The 24,232-nt window shown below is 43.6% G+C and overlaps 1 protein-coding gene across 2 annotated transcripts in view; it reads left to right on the top strand.

The window, feature by feature from the left end:
• The window catches only part of SYNE1 (spectrin repeat containing nuclear envelope protein 1), a 2,361,447-nt gene that overhangs the window by 2,130,793 nt on the left and 206,422 nt on the right, over window positions 1–24,232 (top strand). For both annotated transcript variants that reach the window (XM_078648775.1, XM_078648773.1), the window contains one exon: window positions 2,139–2,305. In XM_078648775.1, the coding sequence (XP_078504901.1) occupies window positions 2,139–2,305 (167 nt within the window). The remainder of the gene's footprint in view (window positions 1–2,138; window positions 2,306–24,232) is intronic.

The following is a 24,232-nucleotide window of genomic DNA, read 5'->3' as shown; positions in this document are numbered from 1 at the left end:
GCTACTTTCAACTTGGACATGCCCTCAGGATACATATTTGAGAGGGCACAGACCTCCCTGACTTTTTTTCCCTATAGGACCAGTTGTTGGCAGACCCCATCCCAGAAAAGAGGATATCAATGATCTATCGAAAACTGATGAACAACTGCCCTGTCCCCATGGGACAACTCAGATGCACCTGGACTGACGACGTAGGTAATATCGATGACGAAGAATGGGTGGGGACCCTGCAATGTCCCCGAGACATAGCGATCCGAGACAGATTCCGACTAATACAGCTGAACCCCTACATGGCTCATACTAGCCATAGACTCAGCTAAACATACTGGGGCCGGTGTAGACTTCCCAATGTGCAAGAGGATGTACACAGGAAGGGTCCTTTTACCATATCCTCTGGGAGTGCCTCGTGATCCACAGAGACTGGCTGGGGGGTAACAGCTGTGATGGCTAGGTATCCTGGGGGTGATGATACCCATGAACGCAAAATGGTTGCTTCTAATGGTCTAGGGCGAAGAAGACTGGCTTCGACATAAAAAGCTCTGGTTGGCATTGCTGTAGGGGTGGAGAAACGAAACATAGCAAGGAGGTGGGGTGGCCCACTTTCCCCATCTGTGGCAGAGTGGGCAACTGAACTAGACTGGTGTCAGAGGGCAGAAGAAGTGATCTATAAAACGAGAGGGTGCCCCAGAAAGTGGGAGAAAATATGGTCCCTTTTGAAAGAACTACAGATGAGCGCCTCTGGGGCCATGCTATAGTAGAAACTGAACTGTATAGCAAAATTGATAAACGAGGGCAGCCTCAGATTCACACGAATTGGACAATTTCTATAGTTGACTCGGACTCCTTTGATTTCCATACCTTGACCACTCTCAAGGAAAGATATATGTGGAAATGTAACATTGTATTCCCAGTGAACTTTCAGTTTGTATACTGGATGACAAGCTTGTTTAACAAAAAGATTAATAAAAAAAAGAAAATTAAGACAGAAGACAGACTGAACTTGAAATTAGTGACCTTGAAACCTCCCACATACAGCATCCCGGGGTTAATCTGATACCTTTGGTGTGATCCATAGCCTAGCATAATGCCTTCCTGATGAATAAGAAAGTAGACAAGGAAATGATCTGATTAATATGGAAATTCTTGACAGCTTTAATCATGAGTGCTGTGTATCCAGCTACATGGTGGCAGAAAATGCAGTTGCAATAGTTGGAGCTAAAGTTTCACTTTCTACAAACTTCTCAAGGACATTGATGGCTTAAGTATGAGAACAGTTGGCTTAAAAAGTTGGTTTGTGTTTTGAGAGAGTTTAGGGCAACATGTAATAACATATTCCATCTGCGTAGGAAACTAAATTCCTAGCATAGCCCACTGGCTTATGTTTTGTTTTGTTTTGTTTTGTGTTGTGTTCTGATTTGTTGTAGATCTCGACCCCTGGAATAAGGTGTACACGTACAACCCTTACAGCCAAACTAGTTCTAGTGTTCACACAAATAAGAAATACTAGTTTCTTGGTACTAGTACATGGGTTAGGGTCTGCTCTGGGTAGGCCACTATGGACGACTATATCATCGTGCAAGCTGTTTACCACTTTGCCTCTATCCTTTCCTTGGGCATGCTTAGGCCTGCAGTTTTCCAGGTAGAACCCGGTGAAGACATCTAGTGATTAGAAATAAAATAATACCTAGCAAGCAATGATAATTCTGCTCTTTGAGTTGTTTGTAACTTTGATTCACCCACCCATTCTCATCTGATGGGTTGAAGTGTTAATTCATCCAGTTTTTCTAGGCTGCAAAGTCAGATATTAACGTGAGTGTATTAGCAGTGCTGTGAAAGGATAACCAACATAGGGAAGAATGTAGGCAATTTTTTGAAATGTGTTAGCCTTTTTCTCAAAACATTCCACTGTCTTGCATCTTGGATATGTAGTTCTGAAGCATCCCTAAATTTACTCCTAAGACTCCAGACAGATGTGTGCAAGTAGTGTTTGGTGTAATATTTGGGTTTCCATATAGTCCTGTTTGGGATTGGTGAGGTCAGGGGAGGTTTCATTTGTTCTCTTTGTTCATTATCAGAATTAATAGCCTAGATGAATTGATTTGAAAAAAAACATTATGTGACATACATTTTCTTCTTAGGACTATCAAGAGGAAATTGCCATTGGTCATGAGAAAAAGTTGCAGCTGCAGCAAATGGGAGAGCGACTTGCCATAGCCAGCCATGACAGCAAGGCATCAGAAATCGATTACAAACTTGGCAAGGTCAACGACAGATGGCAGCATGTACTTGATCTGATTGGAGCAAGGTACAACTATTTTAGATGGCACTTGATTAGACATTCATCTCTTGTGAAGTTTGAGTTTACTGCACAATTCAGAGAGGTTGGGTACTTTGTCAGCAGTCCGCAGACACGTGAACAGAGGCAACATGTGAATAACTCTGTCATAGGTAACTATCAAGCCAAGAAGCATTGTTATCCATAATTAGCATTCAGTAGATGCTGCCAGCACATAGTAAAACATTAGCAACAATAATTTGGTAGCCAATAGTGCAACACTCACAACCAAGAACTCTTTCTGACTAACAACAGGAAAACTTTCAAGCTTCATAGTAGTTGAGGAGCTTAACACTTCTTATTTGCTGAAACTGGTCATAATTCCTATGGCTGTGTGTGTTATTTAAACTTTTGAAAGTGCTTCTTTTTGTGTGTGTTCACAGCGTCAAAGTTAAAGGTATAGTTTATTTTCCCTTGTGAGTGCTCCACATAGCTTACTCAGAATAATTTACCTACTTTTGTGGGTCCCCATACTACCTACCCTAGAACTTTGCCCCAAGGACACAGAGGTATTTGTCCTCCGAACCTAACACTCCTACCACAGATATGTTGCTCCCACTCTCAATAGCAGGAGTTTTCTTTTTGTTCTACGTAACCTGCAATTGTGTTGAGAAAATACAGTTAGGATAAATGCAAGAAGTAGAAACCTTCGGACAAAAGTAATCTGCATGGCTTTGGGAAGCTGGCCACCTTGCCTTTGCTGGTTTTGCCTGTGTTTTCCTCTAGTCAGCCTCTGTGAGGTTTACTGGTTATTCAGGTATGCTGTTGCCGGAAAAGGTGTCTGGTTACAGCTCAGTATGGCCCAGAATTCCCCAGTTTACCTGGGCCTGTGCTCATAAATTTCCCTTGGGAGTGGTGCCAAGTTTGGTCTTCTTTTCCACCAGAAACTGATTGAGTGCTTTAAGAGCTGCTTTTATGTAGTTATGCATATGACAGTTTAAACACATTGTGGCTGTGTGGTTCTTTAGTGTCTATAACCCCTCAATAGGTTTTTTTGGGGAGACCTATGTAGATGATGTTGCAGTAGTTAAGAGGTGCTATGAAAACGACTCTTGTGAGCTCCACCCATTAGTCAATCTGGAGTTGTGGGAGGCTTGTTCAGAGTAGGACAAGAGAGAGCAGCAGACTGACGTCCTGCAACACTGGTTACTTGTGGAGTGTACAGTATTTTTGGGAGGAAAGCGTTCCCAGTTTCCTTATTTATGATGAGGCAATTAGATGAAACGTTCCTGGTGCTGTGTCCCAGTGATAATGTGTTCCTAAAATTTTCCTTCTTTCAGAGCTGTTATGTTTTCTTGTGCAGTAAACACTTGTCCTAAGTTTTCTGGCAGGTCGACAATGAATTATTATGTTGCTCACAAAAAGAGTGCTAGTCTGTGGGGTAATATACAAACCACATTTGTACACCTTTTGAGATTGTTGGCTACCACTTCAATGACCAATGCATAACATTATTCCCTGTATGGTCTGGTGAATATTGTAGTGTGGTACAGGCCTTTTTACATTATCCTTCTTGGGGACACTGCTTACAGGTTCTCTGCAGTAAATCTGTTGTATGTCATATGTGGGCCCCATGGAACTCCTTAATTGTATGCTGAGAGCAGGTTGATACGTGAGAGGTCGGGTACCAATGTTGGTGTTCCTAATGGATGTATGCAACACATTATTTTGCAGGGTAATAGGGTATGGTGATAGTCAATGCTGCTGTTGTGTCCCCTGCTTCTTGCATGCTTACCCTTTTTCTGATTTTCCCCTATTCCTGTAGAAGTAATTATGAAACCAAGTGCGTCTGTCTGACTTTGAACAAACTTGTAGTACATAAAGCAGAAAGTACCGTCCGGTGGAGTTGACTTGGACGAAGCCAGAATGAAAAGGTTATCACATTGTGTGATAAGAGCAATTATTAAACAAGGAAGTGCCCAAATAGCACCCCCACTTCTTCACATGTAATATGCCCAACCACACACCTTGTGTTCTTTTGGAGGGAAAACTCCAGCAAGAACACCTGATTGGCCTGGTAGTTTTGTGGAAGCCAGTATGCAAACTGGGAGTGCCTGCTCCCCTGGCATGTTGCATGGAGCTGTCACACCAGAAAATAAAATGCACTTTACTAGAATTGCTTCCCCCCCTAAAGAAGTTGATTTGAGGTTCCACCGTTCACTTTTTGCTTTAGGGAGCTCTGCATATCTGTGTAGAAGAAGGCTGACACCAGAGGCATAATGCTTAGTTGTCTCCCTTTTAGGGGGTGAGTAGTATAGGCTTAGGATTGAGGAAATAACATGTTTGTTGACTGTAGATACACATGCTCTGCATACTCATGCCATCTAGTGTTGGATCCAGAGTTGTGCAAGTTGTTTTTCTTCAAAGGAGTCTTTCGAGTCATGCAACCGAGTGACTCCTCCTCTCTGTGAAACTGCACCTGGGCAACAACTGCTTTGTTAGATTGTTTTCTCTCAGCTGTTGAGTTCGGACATGTGTGCCTCTGCTCCGTATTTCGACTCCGTTCAGTATGATTCTTCATTTTCTTTAATGTCTTTGATATTGTTTTCGATCGCGCTTTTCCACTTCTGCGCTGCACTGGAATATCATCGGTTCGGACTTGGACCGGCCATCCTTCAGTGCGCCGCCCATCTCGGGCCTACCTTCCCACGTGCCACCTCTTCCATCAAAGATGCCTTTCTAATGGAACATGCACTATTTAGATTGTGCCCACATTATCACGCAAAATACCTTCACACAGATCAACACCTAGTGTGCAACCTATGCCTTTCGCCTGACCATAAAGAAGCCAACTGCGACACATGTAATTTGTTTCTCTCCAAGAAAACCCTTTGGGATCGATGAGCCCGTCAGCTGAAAATGTCTCGAAGGAACGGAGAAGACACTCTCAACCACTGTGATGAAGAACTCGCACACGAAGAGCCAACCACTGCAGTAGAGAGGGCTTTCTCTATTGATGAAAGCTCTAGCACCGACATAAAGATGGGAGACATAGCGATCCGAGCCAGATTCTGACTAATACAGCTACAAACTCCCATCTGGATAACGTGTGAGTAATATCACCCCCGCTCCCCCTCCTCCGACCATGTCGGCCTCAAAATATTCGCCGCTCCCACTATCAGAGCCCGCCGGACCACCAGTGTCTTCAGGCCATGGTCAGATCCGAAAAACTGTTTGAGATGCCCCTCCTCCAACTCTGCACTGAAAATTCATTCCAAATGTAAGCCTTTGGCATCGACCTCTTCGGACCGAGTACATGCTTCGGGATTGACCTGACCTTCTTTAACGACCCACCAACCAACCACATCTACCTCTGTGCCAAGCAAGCACCACAGTTTCAAGTCCAAACCATGAGTACCGAAATCTTCACAGTGGAAAGACTCCAGGCCTTCATTGACCTCTGTTTCTCCTGTTGAGCCCATTCTGAAAAAGATATGTTCGAGGCACATGGGCTGCAGACCACACACTATTGCATAGATCACCATCTGGCGGTGGGCCCGGATGATTACGATTTGTTTTTGTCTTGGAAGAGTCTTTGTCTGTTGGATGACTCCTCCTGTAGATCGTACATCGTAGTGCGCATGGGCATCGACTTCATCTTCAGATTGTGGTTTTTTTCCGCCTTTGGGCTCGGATGTGTTTATCGTTCGGTCCCGTTACCGATCTCCTTTCGACTTCAAGACCTTCATCATACCATCGGTATCGTCTTCGACAGTAATTCCGATTACCCGCGTCGAAGAAAGGCTTGCGCTTTTTGATTCCAGCTTTCGTCGGGGCCGTCGGGTCCAACTACGCCATTGGGCCTTTGGCTGATGGAAAGAACACCTTTCAAGAAGTGCCCTCAGTGTGGAAACAAATTCCCTCACACTGATCTTCATGAGGTTTGCAATCTGTGCTTGTCTCCAGAGCACGAGAGTCGAGACTGTGAGGCCTGCGCTTTGTTCCGGTCCAAGAAGACCATCAGGGACCATCGAGCTCGAAGAGTCATGGCACAGTCATCTTCATCTACACCAGACCTCATCATAGATGAGGCTCCGATCAAAGTAGAGTCCGAAGAACAGCAGCAGGACGACATCGTTTCCGAAGCAGAGAATTCAGCTTCCAGGGCCGAGGAACAATCGGAAGACGACGATCTTCTTCCAGCTGGTCAACAGGTCGTGAGTACAAGTGTCGACTCTGTTCACCTCCACATACCGGGACAGGCTTCGGTTCCACCTCCACCACCAGTTCCGGGTGCACACCGACTAAAACCTTCCGACGCCCCGCCTTCTGGCTTCGCAACGAAGAGTACAAAAAAGCCTCTGTCGGTCCTGACAAGCAAAAGGTCCTCAAACCGAAATTAACCCCGGCACCGAAGCAGCCCTCAGCACCAAAACCGGTCGAGCCGAAAACAAGCTCAGCACCGAAATACGTTCCCAAGCCTGCCGAACCGAAGACCACTCCGGTTCCGAAAAAAGTCGACCCGAAGCCTGCTTCGGCATCGAAACACACTTCGGCTCCGAAGGTCTATGATTCCAAACGCACTTCGGGAGCAAAGATTCCGGATCCAAAGAGCGCAGATCCGAGAAAGACCAAGTCTTCGGAACCAAAACCAAAATCTGCTCCAAAGACAATAGACACTGTAAAACCTAAGCATTTTGATCCCAAACAGGATAAATCGGCACCGAAAAAGGATTTTTCAGCAGAAGAGCTTTTCCAACCAGACCCAAAGCAAAAAACTCTTCATATTAATCCAAAGACTGGACATGTTATTACAGTGCCTGAAAAGAGGAAAATGGACTATCCTAAACCACTTCCAGTTCCTCTCAAACAGCATGCTCAAACTTCCCCCATAATAAAATAAAATTAAATGAAATAATTTATTTGATTCAGTTCTCTTACAAGAACAACACATTTTTGACAATAAAAATAACAATATTACTGATAAAATTATCGATCTAATATAATTTTAAAAATGATTTTAAAACTTTGTACATGTTAATACACACAAATTCATTAGGTGGAGCTTGGCAGAGGGAAGTCAGATTCTGTACAGAATTTATATTACATTTTGTTTTGATCGGAGTAATATATCTGTTCCTGGCTGCTACAACAGACTTATTTGGACAGACAAACAGAACGTGTTCTAAATCTTGCACCCCGCCTTTACATAAGTCACAGAGGTTAGTCCCTCCTTCTTTTGACAACCACCTAAAAGTGTGTGATTTCAGGGGTAGTATCCCAAGCCTTAGTAGAATAATGCTCCGCCTTACTCCGTGATTTAAGTTGAAAAGGATATATGGTTGCATGTTTTTAAAAACTATTTTGTCTGCGTACTGTTTATACGTTGAAAGATCTGAACAATGTTGAATGTCTAGATTCATGCTTAGTCTTGGGGTTAGGTGCTTTAAGCAAAGTTTCAGTTGGGCTGGTGACCAAGATTTAACATGTTAAAGGTAACAGTTATTAATATAAAAGCAGTGCTTAGATTTTTAACAAACACATACTTCGGAGAATCTAGATCAAGTGTCTCAATTTTTAACAGTGCTCTTAGGGTTCCTTGATCAGCGTGAACCAGGTTATACGCCCATAAGAATTCCTTCACCATTAATAGAGATACCAGCAGATATTTCTCCAGTACACTCACCATCCAGCACACATAGCATTATACCACAGGATGATGATGATGAAGACAATTATTCACAGGGGGTAGAAAGTGAGCATCATATAGACAACACAGATGACCCAGACAATATTCCTGGGCCATCAGATGATCCCTGGGAGGATTATAATGCACCAGATCTTCCACAAGATGACGCATACCCTTCTAGACCATCTCCCCCAGATGACACTATTGGGTTTACACAGCTCATTCATAGAGCAGCCACATTTCATGGAGTAGACTTACACAGATCCAGTGGAAGAAGATTTCCTCATGGATACACTACTGTCGTCACATAAAACCACGACCACATTACCAATACTTAGTGGAGTGGAGAGACATGCACCAGAGGTATTCAAAGACCCCGTCAGAGCCAGGGTAATAAACACCAGACTGGAAAAAAGTATAAAGCAGATCCAACTGACCCAGCATACATCAAAGGTCAGCTGCCATTAGACTCATTGGTAGTATCAAATGCGAGAAAAAGAGCTAACTCGCAGACAACAGGGGATGTTCCACCCCCTGATAAATAAGCTTTTAGATGCTTCAGGGAAACGCACCATCTCACAAGCAGCCAATGAATTGCTAACACTCAAGCTTTGTTAGCGAGATATGATCGAGCTCATTATGATGAGTTAGAATCACTCATGCAACATTTACCAGAGCAATATAAGACCAGGGCTTCTGATCCAATTCAAGAAGGCAGGGTTATTACAAATACCTCAATCCGCTGTGCATTAGACACTGCAGACACAGCCTCTAGAGCAATAAATACGGGAGTACTGTTACGTAGACATGCATGGCTACGCATCTCTGGGTTCAAACCAGAAGTATAGGGCAGTATTTTAAATCAGCCCTTTGACCAGCAACATCTCTTTAGTCCAACAGTTGATAGTGCACTAGAGAAGATGAAAAAAGATACAGATACAGCAAAATCCATTGGAGCTTTACAAACGCAGACCCATAGAGCGTCTTTTCGTCGCTCCTCATAAAGAGGCGCATCTAAGGGGTTTCAAACTGACAACACCTCCTCTTCTTATAAAGCACCCACCCAAACCTCACCCAGCAGAGGGTATTACAGAGGAGGATATAGAGGTAACAACAATAAGGGCAGAGGCAACAACAACCACAATGCCTCTACTCCCAAACAGTGACTTCCCTTCCATCCCCAGACCATTCCACTCCTGTCGGGGGAGATTACAGCAGTTCCTACCTGTCTGGAACTCCATCACCACAGACAGGTGGGTAAGACAAATAATTCAGTCAGGTTATTGCCTGGAGCTCACTTCCACTCCTCCAACAATACCACCCAGACAACGTCCCATGTCACAGGAACATCTCATACTTCTAAGACAAGAGGTTGTATCTCTATTACAAAAGAATGCAATAGATCCTGTCCCACAACACCATCAAAACACAGGAGTTTACTCCCTATACTTTCTCATACCCAAAAAGGATGGGTCCCTCAGACCTTTACTAGATGTAAGGCCCCTGAACCTGTACATACAATCCGACCATTTCCATATGATCACACTACAACAAGTTCTGCCGTTGTTAAAACAAGGCGACTTCCTTGCTACATTAGATCTCAAGGACGCTTACTTTCACATTCCTATCCATCAATCTCACAGAAAGTACCTTCGATTTGTACTAGAAGCTAAACACTACCAATTCAAAGTACTCCCTTTCAGAGTAACTACATAACCTTGAGCGTTTACAAAGTGTCTAGCAGTAGTAGCAGCACACTTGAGAAGGGACAACATTCATGTCTCCCCATACCTAGACGACTGGTTAATAAAATCCAAGTCATACTACTAATGTGTACAGCACTCGCATCAGACCATCTGTCTGTTGCACGAGCTAGGATTCACAGTAAATCAAACGAAGTCACACCTCCAACCATCCCTATCTCAACAGTATCTAGGTGCCACAATAGATACCTCCAAAGCAATTGCATACCCCAATTTTACAAGGATACAAAGTGTGCAAGATCTTATACAAAAATTCCAACCACAACACTCATTACCAGCTTGAGTGTTCATGCAATTAATAGCAATGATGGCATATTGCATTTTCATAGTACCATACGCAAGACTACAAATGCGACCCATACAAGAGGGTTTGGCAAGTCAGTGGAATCATGCTCAACAACAAATAACAGATCTGGCGGTGGTAGATGACTGGACATATCGCTCTCTGCAGTGGTGGAACACCAAAAAGCTTTCCAAGGGCCGGCCGTACATAGAGCCTGTTCCACAGGTGGTGCTAACCACAGACGCATCTCTCACAGGATGGGGACCGCATTTAGAGAAACACACAGTACAAGGTACATGGACACCGCAACAAAAGTTACTCCACATAAATCATCTGGAGTTGTTAGCGATTTTCCTGGCTCTAAAATGGTTTCAACATTATCTGTCAAGAAAGGCTGTACTGGTCCGTACGGACAATATGACGGCCATGTATTACATCCAAAAACGAGAAGGAACACACTCCGTACAGCTCTCCCGGCTGGCGCAGAGCATATGGAGGTGGGCCATTCCTCAAAAAACCTTTCTGTTAGCAGCACATCTACCAGGAGTTCACAATCAAGTTGCAGATCTGTTAAGTCGTCAAAGACAACAGATACACGAGTGGGAACTTCATCCACAAGTTCTTCAACCATTCTTTCACAAGTGGGGACAGCAGGGATAGATCTGTTCGCCACACACCGCAACTCCAAATGCCCAAGCTTCGCCGCCAGATTCCCACACCCATTGTCCAAAGGCAATGCGGTATGGATGAGTTGGTCAAACAAATTTGCCTACGCTTTTCCACCTCTCCCACTAATTCAGTTAGTGGTACACAAGCTACAGCAACATTCCCTCACATTGATTCTCATAGCACCAACGTGGGCAAGACAATCGTGGTACACCACACTACTAGAGCTATCAGTAGTACCACATCAAAAATTAAAACTCTTCCCACATCTACTCACACAGAGAGATAATGCATCCAGGCCCAATGCAGCTCAATCTAGCGATTTGGCTCCTGAGGTCTTAGAATTTGGATACCTCAATCTTCCGCCTAATTGCATGAATGTCATAAAAGAAGCGAGACGCCCCACCACTAGAGCATGCTACGCAGCCAAGTGGAAAAGGTTTGTTGTGTATTGCACAAATAACAACATTAACCCATTAGATGTTTCCATACAAAACATCATATGCTACCTACTTCATCTACAAAGATGTAATTTAGCGTACTCCTCAATCAGGTTACATCTTGCTGCTATAGCAGCTTATCTTCAAAACAGAGTTACAGTTCCATACATGGAAAGGTGCATTTTTAGTTGCTATTACCTCACTCAGAAGAGTAAGTGAGATTCAGGCATTAACAATTCAAGAACCATTTATACAACTCCATCACAACAAAGTGGTTCTTGAGACAAACTCGAAATTCCTGCCAAAAGTCATTTCACCATTCCACCTCAACCAATCTAATGAGTTGCCAGTATTCTTTTCCCAACCACAGACAGTTGCAGAAAGAGCTCTACACACATTAGATGTAAAAAGAGCACTCCTCTACTACATTGATAGGACAAAACCGTTTCGTAAAACAAAACAACTGTTTGTGTCCTTTTCTCCTCCACACAAAGGCAATCCTATTTCAAAATCAGGCATTGCAAGGTGGATTGTTAAGTGCATTCAAATCTGTTACCAAAAAGCAAAACGCACTCTATCCATTCCCCAAGGGCTCATTCTACCCGTAAATTAGGGGCATCTATGGCATTCCTAAGAAATATACCATTAGATGGTATCTGTAAAGCAGCTACATGGTCTACACCGCACACATTTACAAAACACTACTGTGTAGACGTGCAGGCAAACCAACAAGCTACTGTGGGCCAGGCTGTACTCAAAACATTATTTCAAACTACTGCAACAGATGCGGATGGTCGCTGCTAAGGGAGAAAACTGCTGTGCAATCGATGCAATAGTGTGTGGTCTGCAACCCATATGCCTCGAACGGAAAATGCTACTTACCAGTATGCATCTGTTCTTGGCATGTAGGGCTGCAGAACCACACACGCCTACCTGCCTCCCCGGCTACCTATATCTGTTCCAGTAATATCTTAATTAGATACACAATACATGGACATCCTTATCTATAGAAAGTACACTCGGGCACCGCATTTTGATCCCCGTCCAGCTGCACAGCCTTTAAACGAATCCAATGAATTAAATTCATAATCAGCACTCAACTTCTTCATCCATTTTGTCCAATATTTATCCACTATTTTTTCTCATGTACTTTCTTCAATTCATTATACTCGTTTTCCTCATGTTCATTTTAAATCAGTATTGTTCATAAAAACGCAGGAATAAGCAATGTTTCTTGCATGCCATACTTTATTTAAAAGTCACCCAATGCATTTCGTTAAAAAAACCTTCTTCAGGGGTATAATTTCTTAATCGAAAAAATGTTTATCGAAATCTTTCATGACAGGGAAACATCTTTCCTGCGTGCGCAATGTTCTGAACCATGTCTTCATACTGATATCCCTACGTTTCAACTTCCATGTTACTTCACTTCACTTCTCATGGGTGCAATCTCTCCTTTGACAGAAAGTTCATTCAACAACAAAAACGGGTTGGTGAGATGCACTCCTTCGTTTCACCTATTAATTCTTTCTATAGCGTACTTATAATTTTAAACCAGATCAGCGTGCTAGCTGTATCAGCGCTCCGTCCAAAGTGCGCTGCAATTTTGTAGAAAGAACACTCGGGCACCCCATTTTGATCCCCGTCCAACTGCACAGCCTTTAAACTAATCCAATGAATTAAATTCATAATCAGCACTCAACTTCTTCATCCATTTTGTCCAATATTTATCCACTATTTTTTCTCATGTACTTTCTTCAATTCATTATACTCGTTTTCCTCATGTTCATTTTCAATCAGTATTGTTCATAAAAACGCAGGAATAAGCGATGTTTCTTGCATGCCATACTTTATTTAAAAGTCATCCAATGCATTTTGGTAAAAAAACCTTCTTCAGGGGTATCATTTCTCAATCGAAAAAATGTTTATCGAAATCTTTCATAACAGGGAAACATCTTTCCTGCGTGCGCAATGTTCTGAACCATGTCTTCATACTGATATCCCGACGTTTCAACTTACATGTTACTTCACTTCACTTCTCATGGGTGCAATCTCTCCTTGGACAGAAAGTTATTTCAACAACAAAAACTTATTTAAAAGTCACCCAATGCATTTCGATAAAAAAGCCTTCTTCAGGGGTATCTATAATGCAAAAGAATTCATCATCATCAGTTCATTAATACCACACATATAACAAGAACCATACTAAATACAATCATAATACACTGGACTGCTTGACCCAGAAAGCGCTACTTTATACTATAGCCTACTGTGTCACCCATTGTACTGGAAGCACTTAAAACATGAGCCCGTATTTTTTAATGCTCTTGCTAACCAGTCACCTCACATTACTCAAGTCCAGGCTTTCTTACTTCCAAGTTAGTGAGCCCCTCTAGTCTGACCTCAATTTACAATATTCTTTTTCGCTACAGAACTGCTTACCGTGATACGCTGAACTGTCTCCTTATCTATACTCATACAACTCCATCATTTGCCCAATGGCAAAAACAATCTGAAGATGGAGTCGATGCCCATGCGCACTACGATCTACAGGAGGAGTCATCCAACAGGCAAAGACTCTTCCAAGACAAAAACAAAGTGTAATCATCCTAGCCCACCAGCAGATGGTGATCTATGCAATAGTGTGTGCTTCTGCAGCCCTACATGCCAAGAACAGATGCATACTGGTAAGTAGCATTTTCCTTATTTGTCAGTGAAAGATTCAAATTCAAGAAGGAACTGGTTGGATTCTTGCCTCTCTGCCACCAAAGAGGAAATTTACATTTGAGGACGCACTGTATATTCCTCTTCCTCCTAAAAAGAAGACAAAGGATAAAGGTACCAGTCCTACTCACCGTCCTCCTCCCCATACCTCCTCCACCGCCTCCATCCCCACTTCCCTCTCCTCCACCATTGTCTCTAACATTTTACCCAGTTGATGCATTACCTCAAGGGACACACATTCAGACTATTGGGGTTTAGAAAGGCCATTAGGGGATCCTGAGTCTTGGGACATTTATAGCACTGATCCCACTACTCCCAATAATCCTGATTTATGTCCAGCTCGTCCCTCCTCTCCTGAAGATGCCTCTTCCTTTCATCAGGTTATCACAAGGGCAACAACTTTTCATAGTGTTCAGCTACATAAAGAACCCCTAGAGCAGAATTTTCTGTTTGACACTCTCACAAAGACACCCAGTATTTGCCCTTGCTTCCTGGCATGATCAGACATGACGAGGACATTTTAAAAGAACCAGACCGTTCTCGGGTCATCATCCCAAGAGTGAACAGAAAATACAAAGCAGCTCCCTCTGACCCTCTTTTTATCCGGAGTCGGGTTCCACCGGACTCCATTATTGCAACTACTGCTCGTAAAAAGGCAAACAGTTGTCAGGCTACTGGGTACACATGACCTCCTGAGAAAGAAAGCAAGCACATTGATGCATCTGGCAAAAGGGTTGCAATACAAGCAGACAATCATTAGTGTATTGCAAAAACACAGGCTATTCTACCTCGCTATGATGGAGCCCATCGGAATGAAATGGAAGAACTCTTACAATACCTCCTCAATGAATAGCACAAAATAGGCCAACAACTTCTTACAGAAGGGCTGGTAATTACCAACAATTTCGTCCAATGTGCCCTAGACACAGCAGATACAGTGACTAGAGGCATCAATACCAACATGCTTCTTAGAAGTCATGCTTGGCTTAGATGTTCTGGATTCAAGCCAGAGGTCCGTCATGCAGCCTTAAATGTGCCTTTTGATAAAGAGCACCTCTTTGGACCGAAGGTAGATACTACCCGTGACAAAATGATAAAGGACTTGACACATCTAAAGCCTTGGGGGCATTACAAACTGCCACTCCTAGAGGCTCTTTTCGTAGTTCAGCCTACAGAACTACATATAAATACACTTCGACAGAAACATCCGCTTCCCAATAAAAACAAACCCAGTCTACCTACAGTAAGGGTTATTTCAGAGGTTTGTTTAGAGGAGGGAACAACAAGGAAAGGGGCAATGGTGACTCCGCACGTGAAGCAAAACCCACTGCAAAGCAGTGACTACCCAATCTCACCCAACCACACAACACCTGTCAGGGGCAGAATACAAGTTCAAGTTCAAGTTTCAAGTATATTTGATTTAGTTCTCAACTGAGAACCACAAATATTCAATACATGACATAACATTTTAAACAGTTTAGTAAAAAAGTTTTCATTCTAATACAAAGGTAAAACGGGTTTTAAAAATTTAAATAAATTGTAGCATACAAGTTCATTTGGCGGAGCCTTAGAAAGTTAATTCTACATTTTATATAAATTGGTTGTAAAAACCTTTTTCTTGCCTTTACCACTGTCACATTTGGGCAAGTGAACAACAAATGTTCCAAGTCCTGCTCCCCACCATTACACAAATTACAAAGACTACTCGATTTTTCTTTTGGTAGCCACTTATATGTAAAAGATTTTAAAGGAAGTATCCCAAATCGAAGCATTACAATCGATCTCCTGACCCCATGCTTTAGGTTAAAATGAATATACTGTTGTGTTTTCTTAAAGACCATAGTTTCTTCAAATTTTTTATATAAAGACAATTTAGCGCAGTATTGAGAGTCAAGATCAAAGCTGAGTCTTGGGCAAAAGTGTTTTAAAAAGAGCTTCAGCTGTGCAGGAGTCCATGACTGTAACAAATTAATATTAACATTAAATAACTTAAAAGACATTCCTTGAAAATACATGTTTCGAAGTTTCTTGTTCAAATGTCTCTGTTTTAAGTGGGAATCGAAGCGTTACGTCTTCTGCATGGAGGAGGTTATTTGCCCATCTGATGATATTGGTAATTTCTCTGGCATAGGAGCTGATTATTGAAAACTCGCACGGAGAGCTTGTACCGGTGCAGCTTGAGACAGCTTTGTCAGTTTCCGTAAGATCTTCCCTTCTTTTAGGTCTGGCTTTTTGGGATGTATTCAAGAGCATATGACAGAACTGATGGAATCTTGGCGCTGGATACCTGAAGCAATGAAGAAATTGTCTTTGTCCAGTCGAAGCATATAAACGTGAAAGTGCCCCCACATGAACGTCGACTTTACGAGTCAGGTTCTGAGTATGTAGCACATTTTGTAGAGACTTTGTGAAGATTTGACCTAAATAGGTATACTCATTTGTCACTTCCAACGTTTTTCCCCCTAGAGTCCAGTTGAATTTGGCACTCTGTTTCAGGGGCAGAATACAGTTCTTCTGCCCGGTATGGGATTCCATCACCACAAACAAGTGGGTACTAGCCATCATCCGAAATTAACACTGTCTGGAGCTCATTACCATACCACCCAACAGTCCAACTTGTTCTCACAGATTATCACAGGAACAACTACCACTTCTCATACAAGTGGTACAAGCCCTTCTTCTCAAGGGAGCCATAAAACCTGTCCCTCTTCAACAACAAGGCTCAGGGGTGCATTCACTACACTTTCTGATGCCCAAAATGGACAGATCACGAAGACCAATCTTAGACTTCAGACCTCTAAACCACTACATCCTATCAGAACCCTTCCATATGGTCGCTGTACAGGATGTTATTCAACTTCTCTAACAGGGCGAATTTATGGCAACACTAGACCTAAATTACGCCTACTTTCACATACCAATAGACCTTCCTCACCACAAATATCTCAGATATGTTATAGCAGATAAGCACTATCAATTCAAAGCATTTCCCTTCGGGTTGCCTTCCACACCTCGGATGTTCACCAAATGCTTGGCAGTATTCGCAGTACATCTGCGAAGACAAAATATCCCCGTATTTCCATACCTGGACGATTGGCTCATCAAAGCCAAGTCTCACAAATATTGCCAGCTGCACACTCAGTTGACAGTGGATCTACTCAACAACCTAGGGTTAACTATCAATATCCCCAAGTCTCACCTTCAGCCTCTACAAGTTCAGCCTTCCCTGGGAGCAATCCTAAACACACAGTTAGGATTAGGCTATCCCACTCTCGCTGAAATGCAGAGCTTTCAGGTCACTCTACCCCAGTTTCAACCAAACAAAACACTCACCCTAAGGACCGTCATGCATCTGCTGGAAATGATTGCTTCTTGCAATGCCACAGTTTCCCACGCAAGGTTACACATGCGACCTCTACAGCAATGTCTAGCACACCAGTGGTCTCAATCACAGGGTCGCCTCAAAGATTTAGCATTGATAGACCGCCAAACTCACTGTTCTCTGCAATGGTGGAACAGCAACAATCTGTTAAAAGGATAGCCTTTGCTGGACCCTGTTTCCCACCTTACTCTAACCGCAGACACATCAAACACGGGTAGGGGTGCCCACCTACAAGACTTGACAGTACAAGATCATTAAGATGGCAACCATTAATCTCTGCTTCTCAACTACCTGGAGCTTCAGGCCGTATATCTAGCACTGAAAGCTTACGTTCCTCACCTGTCACACAAGGTTGTCCTCGTCCAGACTTACAATATCACAGCCATGTATTACCTACAAAAACATGGGAGAACAGTCTTAACAACTATCACACCTTTCTCAGACCATATGGAACTGGGCTCTTCACCACAAAATTGACCTGTTGGTGGAATATCTGCCAGGGACGGACAATGATTTTGCAGACCTGCTCAGTAGGATGCAAAAACAGACCCACAAGAGGCAACTACACCCACAAGTCCTCCTTACCCACTTTCTAAAGCTGGGGTTTTTCAGATAGAAGTTTGCACCACAACAGAAAATGCAAAAAGAATTAGCTTCGCCTCCAGGTACCCATACGCACTATCCAAGGGCAACACACAATAGATGAGTTGGTCAGGGATATTTTCATACGCTTTTCCACCTTTCCCTATCATTCTGTTTATCGTTTCGGAGACACAGGCAAACCTCTCTTACCATGCTCTTTGTAGCGCCCTGGTTCACAACACTACAAGATCTCTCAGTAACTCCACAACAGAAGCTCCCTAACAGTCAGGTCCTTCTCACTCAGAATCAAGGACAAATCAGACGCCCAGATCCCAAAACGCTCACCCTAACAATTTGGCTACTGAGGATATAGAGTTTGGCTACCTTATTTTACCACCTGAATCTATGGACATTTTCAAAGAATCACGCAGACCCACAACTAGAGCTTGTTATGCTGCAAAATGGAAATGTTTTGTTTGTTACTGCCAGTCAAAACAAATAAATCCTATAAAAGCCAGGGTACAAGACATTATCTGTTACCTACTTCATTTGCAAAAGGCAAGTGTAGCCTACACTTCCATATGGTTACACCTCGCTGCAGTGGTTGCCTATCTCCAAAGTAGACAGCATATCTCATTATTGAAAATCCCATTAATCAAGGCGTTCATGGAAGGACTCAAACAAGTTATTCCACCTAGGGTTCCTCTTGCATCCGCTTTGAACTTTAACATTGTTCTCACCAGACTCATGGGGGCACATGCATCATTGGTTTTTGCATTCGCAAACGGTGCGAATCGCAAAATTCGGCCGTTTGCGAATGCAAAAACCATTTTTGGGATGCATCATTTTTTTTCATTTTTCGCAATTTAAGAATTCGCAATTTTTTGCGATTTCTTAAATGCTATGCATGATTTTTTTTAAATTGCGAATTCGCAATTAGGAAGGGGAAAATTACCATGAAGTAAACCTTCATGGTAATTTGCGAAAAGTTTTAAACATGCACAAAAGTGCATTTTAGAAACTTATATTTTACACACACACATGCCCTTGGGACATGTATGTGAGTAAAATGTACTTACGTGACATTTCAGGGGTGCAGGGGGGGGGGCCTTTGGACCCCCCCTGCACCCTTGAAATTGCATTCTCATTTTGCGATTCCTTAATTGCGAATTCGCAAAATGAGAATGCCTTCCCATTGATTCCTATGGGCCTGTAGGCCCATAGGAATCAATGTAATGCGATTCCTTAATTGCGATTCGCAATTAAGGAATCGCAAATAAAGAAAATTAAGGAATCGCAAAAACTTTTGCAATTTTTTGATGCATAGGATTTTGCAATTCCTAAATTGCGATTCCTTAATTTTCGCAATTTAGGAATCGCAAATTCCTACAATGATGCATGTGGCCCTTGGTTCCCCCTTTTGAGCTTCCTCATTCATGCCCCCTTTCAATTTCTTTCATGGAAAGTGGCATTCTTAGTTGCCATTACATCACTTAGAAGTGTTAGTGAGATACAGGCTTCCACCTTAGAAGAACCATTCTTCCAAATACATAGAGTCAAGCTGGTTCTTTTTACCAATCCTAAATTCCTACCTAAGTTAGTCTTACAATTTCACCTCAAACAATCTATTGAAGCTCACAGTTTTACCCTCACCCTGATACTGTTGCAGAAAGAGCTCTTCACACCCTAGATGTAAAAAGAGCACTCATGTTCTACATAGATCGAACTAAAACTTTCAGGAAAACAAAGCAACACTTTGTAGCCTTTTCACCTCCTCATAAATTCAACTCAGTATCCAAATCAGGCAAAGCCACATGGATAGCCAACTGTATTCAAACTTACTACATTAGGGCCAAAAGGACTGTACCTGTTCCACTCGTAAAAAGGGAACCACTATGGCCTATCTCTGAAATATTACCATAGCTGATATTTATAAGGCAGCTACATGGTTTACACTACACATATTAAAACAAACGCTACTGTGTGGATGTTTTAGCATGCCAACAGGCCAGTGAAGGTCAGTGCTCCATACCCTTTTTTAACCTACTGCAACTCCCACAGGCTAGCCACCGCTACTTAGGAGGGACTGCTTTATAGTCATGCAGATAGTCCATGCAGAGCATGTGTATCTACAGCCACACATGCCACCGAACGGTTTATGTTACTTACCCTGTAAGCATCTGTTCGTTGCATGCTTTATTGTAGAGTCACATGCGCACTCCCCCGACGCCTGTGGCCATTTTAGTTACACTATATATTTATGTGATATACTTACATTTAGTATGCACATCGGTTTTCTGGCATATACCTTACACTCCTTTCTCACCCACTTGCGGAAAAACAATCTAACAGTGTAGTCGACACCCATGTGCAATACTACCGACAGGAGGAGTGACTCGGTCGCATAACTCGGAAGAACTCTTCGATGACAAACAACTTTGCACAACTCCAGACCCAACACTAGATGGGAAGAGTATGCAGAGCATGTGAATCTAAAATATGCCATGAACAGATGTTTACAGGGTAAGTAACATAATCCTACTGCTACTGTAGAAACAATGTGAGACTGTCTTCCTAACAGAGTTAGGAACAGAGAATCTGTCTTAATAAGTCAGCACTTATGAGGACGAAGCCCATAAAGACCAGAAGCCTCTGTACACTGCCCACCCTGACAAAAGATTCCATGAGGACAGCCTGAGCAACAGTGTACTCTTCGACCATCGCTGCTCTGCGATGCCTGTTATCTGAAAATCTCTATGTGCCATGTGCTCTCCGCACTTTTATGTGCAGTCTCATCAATTACACTAATGTACATGTGAGTCATCTGAGCCTACACACTTGCATTGCTGTGAACCCTTCGGTGGCAACAGTGTCCATGTGAGGCTTCTGAAACAGCAGCCCTGAATTGTCATGCACCACTTTGCAATAAGAGCCTCATACAGCAGCCCAGCTATAGTGCTATGTGCCTTTCTTTATGCTACTGTCATAAGGACGCCATGAGCCTGCACCACTTCTCTGCCGTGCATCTTAACCTGCAACAGCAATGATCATGTGCATTGTGTTTCTGCCCTGCATTGCCAAAGCATCCCTGCTCTTCGAGACAATGTGTTTCACGGTGTGAGGCCAAGTGCAGTACCGCCCAGGTTGCTGCTTGAAACTTTCCTGCTGAGTGGTCACTTGTGTGAGAGGCTACTTCTGCCTCCAATACCACTGCACAACTTGAGCCTCTTCGCCCCCAAACTGAGGCTGCCATTCCTTCTTTGTGCACCCTTCAGATACACGATTGCATAACCACTACCAACCATGAACACTGGAACCATTATCCAGGTTTCCAACCCTGTGCCTTTTAAGAATAATAAAAATAACATTATACTTGGTTATAGCCTTGTGATACTTGCACTCTGTCTCTTGGTAAGTCAGTGCCCTCCCTTGCAGAGAACAGTAGAATTACACAGTGACTATGTATGCAGTCAGAGGTTATTAAGACTAACATAACATAACATGTCTATTTCTAAAGCGCGCGAATCACCCAAGGGTCTCAAGGCACTGAATAACAGATGTGTAGTGTTACCCAACTCAATGGTACTCATTTTATCAACCTCAGATGGATGAAAGGCTGAGTGGACCCTCCGGGATAAGAACCTGTGACTATGACGTCAAACACAGGCCCCTACAGTGGATGCATTAGTCCACCGCCCCACCAGCCCCGGCAGACTTGATTGTACTCTGTGAAAGTCAAAGCCTGAACAAGGGGTACTTTACAATTCAGTGAGCTTGCTGTAGTATAATGTTCTTTTTCCAGTGACTACAGCAGAGCCTTTCACTAAGATTGATTACATTCCCTTGAATTGCACAGGCCATGGAGAACTGGCCTGGCAAAGTCAATGGAGGTGCTCCAAGCCTGAACGCTAGTAATAAGGTAATCAGTCAGAATCTCTTCCTCCCATTACCAAGATCTTGGTTTTGGCTGGATTTTTACTGCCTGCTGGCTGAAAATGGGAAGAGTTGTACCTCGTCACAGCTTGAATTTTGGCCCCCAGCCAGGACTTGCTTCCACAACTGATAAGGAGTCAGTTTCTTGATCAGGTCGACAGGGACATTTGGAAGCCTGAGGACAGCTGCTTGCCTGCTGCTAGAATCGCCTTCGGCCAGTACAGTGTTTTCTGATACTGAAAATGCTGCCTGTCAGAGGGAGGCTGCATAGACTTCTAGTTAACTAGTGTGCTTCTAGAAGGATTGCGCAGATCAGTATCCTTTCTGTGGGCCTCTACAGCTACAGGAGCTCCTTTCGAGGTGACTGAGATAATTAGGCCCAGTTCTGAGGTGCCAATTAAAGGATTAAATAAGATTAAAGGTAGTCACATTCTATCTCCAGTCTGTATTTTGCTCTCACATAAATAACTTGTGCCTAGTCCTACCAGCCTCTGTGAACATTGTCCTTAGTAACTATTTGTGGTGCATACCTTCCCTTTAGGGGAACCCTTGATACAACAAACACCCTTTTAAATATTGCTTTTTGAAATAACTATTGTGTTCGAGGCATATGAACTGCAGATTGAACACTTATGCATAGATCGCCATCTGGTGTTGGGCTCGGATGTTTGCATGTTGTTTTTGTCTTCAAAGAAGTCTTGTAGACACGAGGCTGGTGACTCCTCCTTTGGTGGACAGTGTGCATGGGCTTCGGCTCCATCGTTAGATTGTTTTTTTCCGCCATCGGGTTCAGATGTGACTTGCTGCGCTCTGGATCGGAATCGTTCTCGAAACCCCTTCGAAGCGCAATCACAGTTACCGACAGTATTGTCTTGATCGCGTGCCTTCGATGCGCACCCTTGAAAACTTTCCATTACTCTTCGACGCCTGCGAACCTCGACGCAGGCCGTTGGGCCTACCCGCGCTGATAAAGACGGACGTCGATGGAACGGACTCCATTTAAAAAATTTCCACAGTGTGGTGCTAAATTTCCACACTCGAACCTCCAGCCTGTCTTCAATCTGTGCCTCTCTCCTGAACATCGAGAGGACAATTGTGAAGCTTGCCTCTCATTTAAATCAAAGAAGACCATCCGGGATCGTCGAGCTCAACGCCGCGACATGCAGCGAGGCACAGGTTCCATTCCGGATATCTTCCATCCAGGTCCCGACAACCTTCCTGAGCCAGAAGAGACGCCTCTGACGCCGAAGATGACATCACCCCAGCTCAAAGGGACGTGAGTACTGAAACTCCGGCCCCGACCAAGCCACACCAATGGCACCGGTAACACCTTCGGGCTCAGGTTTACACCGTACTAAAACTTCGAACGCCCCGCCCTCGGGCCCAGCACCGAAGGGCAAAGAAAAGCCATCCGGCTCATAAGTGTACAACTCTGCAGCTCTACATGCCAAGAACAGATGCATACTGGTAAGTAGCATTTTCCTTCCACCATTTATGTCCATTGAGGGTTTATGTATATTGTTGATAACTTTTTAAACCCTTGTCTGATTTTAGTTTTATTTGACCTTGTTAAATATTTTGTTCCAGGCATATGGGCTGCAGACCACACACTATTGCATAGATCACCATCTGGTGGTGGGCCCGGATGATTACACTTTGTTTTTGTCTTGGAAGAGTCTTTATCTGTTGAATGACTCCTCCTGTAGATCGTAGTGTGCATGGGCATCGACTCCATCTTCAGATTGTTTTTTTCCACCATCGGGCTTGGATGTGTTTATCGTTCGGTCCCGTTACCGATCTCCTTTCGACTTCAAGACCTTCATCATACCATCGTATCGTCTTCGATAGTAATTCCGGTTACCCGCGTCAAAGAAAGGCTTGCGCTTCTCGATTCCAGCGTTCGTCGGGGTCGTCGGGCCCAACTGTGCCATTGGGCCTTTGGCTCATGGAAAGAACACCTTTCAAGAAGTGCCCTCAGTGTGGACACAAATTCCCTCACACTGATCTTCATGAGGTTTGCAATCTGTGCTTGTCTCCAGAGCACAAGAGTCGAGACTGTGAGGCCTGCGCTTCGTTCCGGTCCAAGAAGACCATCAGGGACCTTCAAGCTCGAAGAGTCATGGCGGAGTCATCTTCAACGACACCAGACCTCATCATAGACAAGGCTCCGATCAAAGTAGAGTCCGAAGAACAGCAGCAGGACGACATCATTTCTGAAGCAGAGGATTCAGCTTCCAGAGCCGAGGATCAATCAGAGACGATGATCTTCTTCCAGCTGGTCAACAGGTCGTGAGTACAAGCGTCGACCCTATTCACCTCCCCATACCGGTGCAGGCTTCGGTTCCTCCTCCACCTCCGGGTCCAGGTGCACACCGGCCAAAACCTTCCGACTCCCCGCCTTCTGGCTCGGCACTGAAGAGTACAAAAAAGCCTCCAGTCGACTCGGGCTCGAGTCAGTCTGTCGGTCCCGACAAGCAAAAGGTACTCTTGTGGAG

Source organism: Lissotriton helveticus, chromosome 6 (genome assembly GCF_964261635.1).
Source record: "Lissotriton helveticus chromosome 6, aLisHel1.1, whole genome shotgun sequence".
NCBI classification, from domain to species: domain Eukaryota; kingdom Metazoa; phylum Chordata; class Amphibia; order Caudata; family Salamandridae; genus Lissotriton; species Lissotriton helveticus.
This window is presented reverse-complemented; position numbering and strand designations above follow the sequence as displayed.